This window comes from Raphanus sativus, unplaced genomic scaffold, assembly GCF_000801105.2.
Source record: "Raphanus sativus cultivar WK10039 unplaced genomic scaffold, ASM80110v3 Scaffold5876, whole genome shotgun sequence".
NCBI classification, from domain to species: Eukaryota; Viridiplantae; Streptophyta; class Magnoliopsida; order Brassicales; family Brassicaceae; genus Raphanus; species Raphanus sativus.
The window spans coordinates 1-2,422 of record NW_026621173.1 but is presented as its reverse complement, the minus strand read 5'-3'; the positions used below and the strand labels follow the sequence as shown (position 1 = coordinate 2,422).

The following is a 2,422-nucleotide window of genomic DNA, read 5'->3' as shown; positions in this document are numbered from 1 at the left end:
GCCAACACTATAGCAGCCTCTAACCATCTTTTTGTAACTACACAAAATATATTTTTTTATGGATAAAGTGTTTGTTTTTCACGTGTTGAAATGAATTGAAAGAGAATTTACAACCAATTACTTAAACGAATTGTAATAATACTTGCATTTAAGAATAATATTTTAGTGACTTATTTTGATACTGTTGAATTATCTCAAATTTCATAGCTCTTATAAAAATAGATACTAAAATTTTTGTTTATCAAACTATTAAATACTAAAATTTTAATACTTTTAGTTATTATTCAACAATTGTAACATTATAAATATTAATGTCATTTTCGTATAATATTATCATCCGCGAAATTGCAGACAAACAACTAGTTAATATATATTTACCTAATCTAAAATCCTTAAGGTAATCTAATTACTTGGGTTTGGTATTAGGATGGGTGAATAACGCCACCTTTCACTATGCGCTATACTAAACGCCTTCTAAGCCATATGATTTTTAATCTCCTTCTGGCCAAAATCAATATTCACTCCCTCAGCCGTCGGATCGCCAATTTCATTTCTAGAAGCCAACTTTTTAGCCTCATGAATTTGGCGTTGATAGAAGATAAGATTGCTTTTAAATTAAGCCCCAATTGAGAAAGATTCGATGGAGGGAGCTTGAGAAAGTGTATAAGTTCCGTGTGTATATGTAGCTCAAAAAAATATTTTGAGTAATTTCATTATAACACGTTTAGATACATTTAACATTATTATTACGTCGCTTGTGGGACACAACATGTACTCACTCACTTAACAAATACTATCAACGCAATAACAAATTTTTTTATAACCAAAACCAAAGGCCATATATTCCTTATTACACTTCTGTTTGTACTTCTCTACGATGGAGCTCCGGCCAAATTCCCTCGTGCCAGCCGGAGATGACTAGGAACACGTTGCTTTATCTCTTCTAATGCACACAATGTCTCTGGATCGAGCCCTCCCGCAAACTGAATAAACAACATTGTAAAGATCAAACACCAAATGCATAGAGTAAATGCTATTTTATATAGGAAATTTTGTTATTACCTGGTGCGTTCTGTAAGCGAACCGGACTCCTTGGAGAAGCAACGCTTCTTGAGTAGACTCTCTATCCATGTTACGAGCTGATTCTAGCTCGTTTGCAACTCTATTCATGTAGGTTTTAGCAAGCTTGATCGATGCTCTTTTGATCTATTAAACGGGATCAGAGCAATGTAAAATGAGTATACACAGAATGTGACCGATTATTTATTTACTTAAGAGACAAAACAACAACATACCTTGTTTATCATTCCCGAGTCAAGCATCCACTCGACTGGGATTTTAAAGTCTTGGTAAGAACGCATGGACGAGCTGCGTAGCCTGACTAGCCTCCTTACCCCTTCCTCCGACCTTTACCATAAACAGGAGGATTTTAGTTCAATCAACATTTGGAGGAGCCTAGAGAAAGTTCAAAGTTAGGGGACTTGTTTTTACTTGTCTAATAAGTTGACCATTTTCTTCAGGGCAACACCATAGTGAATGCTCGGATCATCGGAGTAGGAAGAGAGCTCTTTCTCCAGTTTCTTTAGCTCGCGGTACTCAACTGCAGCCTCTTGCAAGGCATCTGCTTTCCTCTCAGGCCACTTGAAATGCTTAAGCACAGCTCGCTCATCAGCCTGTAAGGAATACACATATAAGACACGCTAGAACATATATGACCAAGTGATACAATATGGTCACCATGACTTGGTTAGGCGTTACCAGAGTTGCTAGTTCATTATCAAGCCAAGCCACAAACTTCATGACATCTTCCATATCCGAAAAACATGTGGTCAGAACTTTCTGGATAAGATCATTGATGAAATCTCCTTTTGTCTCAATGTCAGCTTTTATCTGTGGAACAAAATGAAGGTCATCGCTGTTAGAAGAGAAGGGTCCAATACTAATGTTAAAAAGCAAACATAGTCCATTTGCTTACAGCGATGAGATGAGCAGAACGGTTTTGAATTTCTCCAACTATACTATTGTGAGCACTGTTAACCTGAGACTTGTTTCCACTAACAGACGGTGAAAGGTGTCTAGTGTTATCTTGCTTTTTCAGTAACTGAAACAGCTGTGAAACTGGAGGTGACTTCTGCGCACGAGATGCTTTAGCGAGAGGCCTAGGTGGTGGTGGTGGCGGAGGAGGCGGTGGTGTTGGTGGTGCAATAGGTGATGGTGCTTCATTGGTTGTAGCTGGAGATACCAAAAACTTTGGAAACGGCGGTCTTGAAGGAGAAGGTAGTGGTTGAGATGATCTTGATGATGACTCTACCACTACCTCCTTTTTAACCTTGGATTGCTCCAGTTTGCTAGCGATTAACCTCTGTATATCTTACTCACAACTCCTATGAGATTTATTTCAACTTCCTGGTTATTCTCCACT

General features: G+C 37.9%; 1 protein-coding gene across 1 annotated transcript; it reads right to left on the bottom strand.

The window, feature by feature from the left end:
• Positions 1 to 675: 675 nt before the first annotated feature.
• LOC108837291 (protein CHUP1, chloroplastic-like) lies at positions 676 to 2,370 on the bottom strand (the record flags this gene model as incomplete). The annotated part of the gene is made up of 6 exons (XM_018610350.2): positions 676 to 983; positions 1,063 to 1,206; positions 1,296 to 1,407; positions 1,492 to 1,673; positions 1,759 to 1,890; positions 1,976 to 2,370. Coding segments are annotated over 6 exons (1,076 nt in total), but the record flags the coding sequence as incomplete, so codon positions are not given.
• Between the last annotated feature and the right edge of the window lie 52 nt (positions 2,371 to 2,422).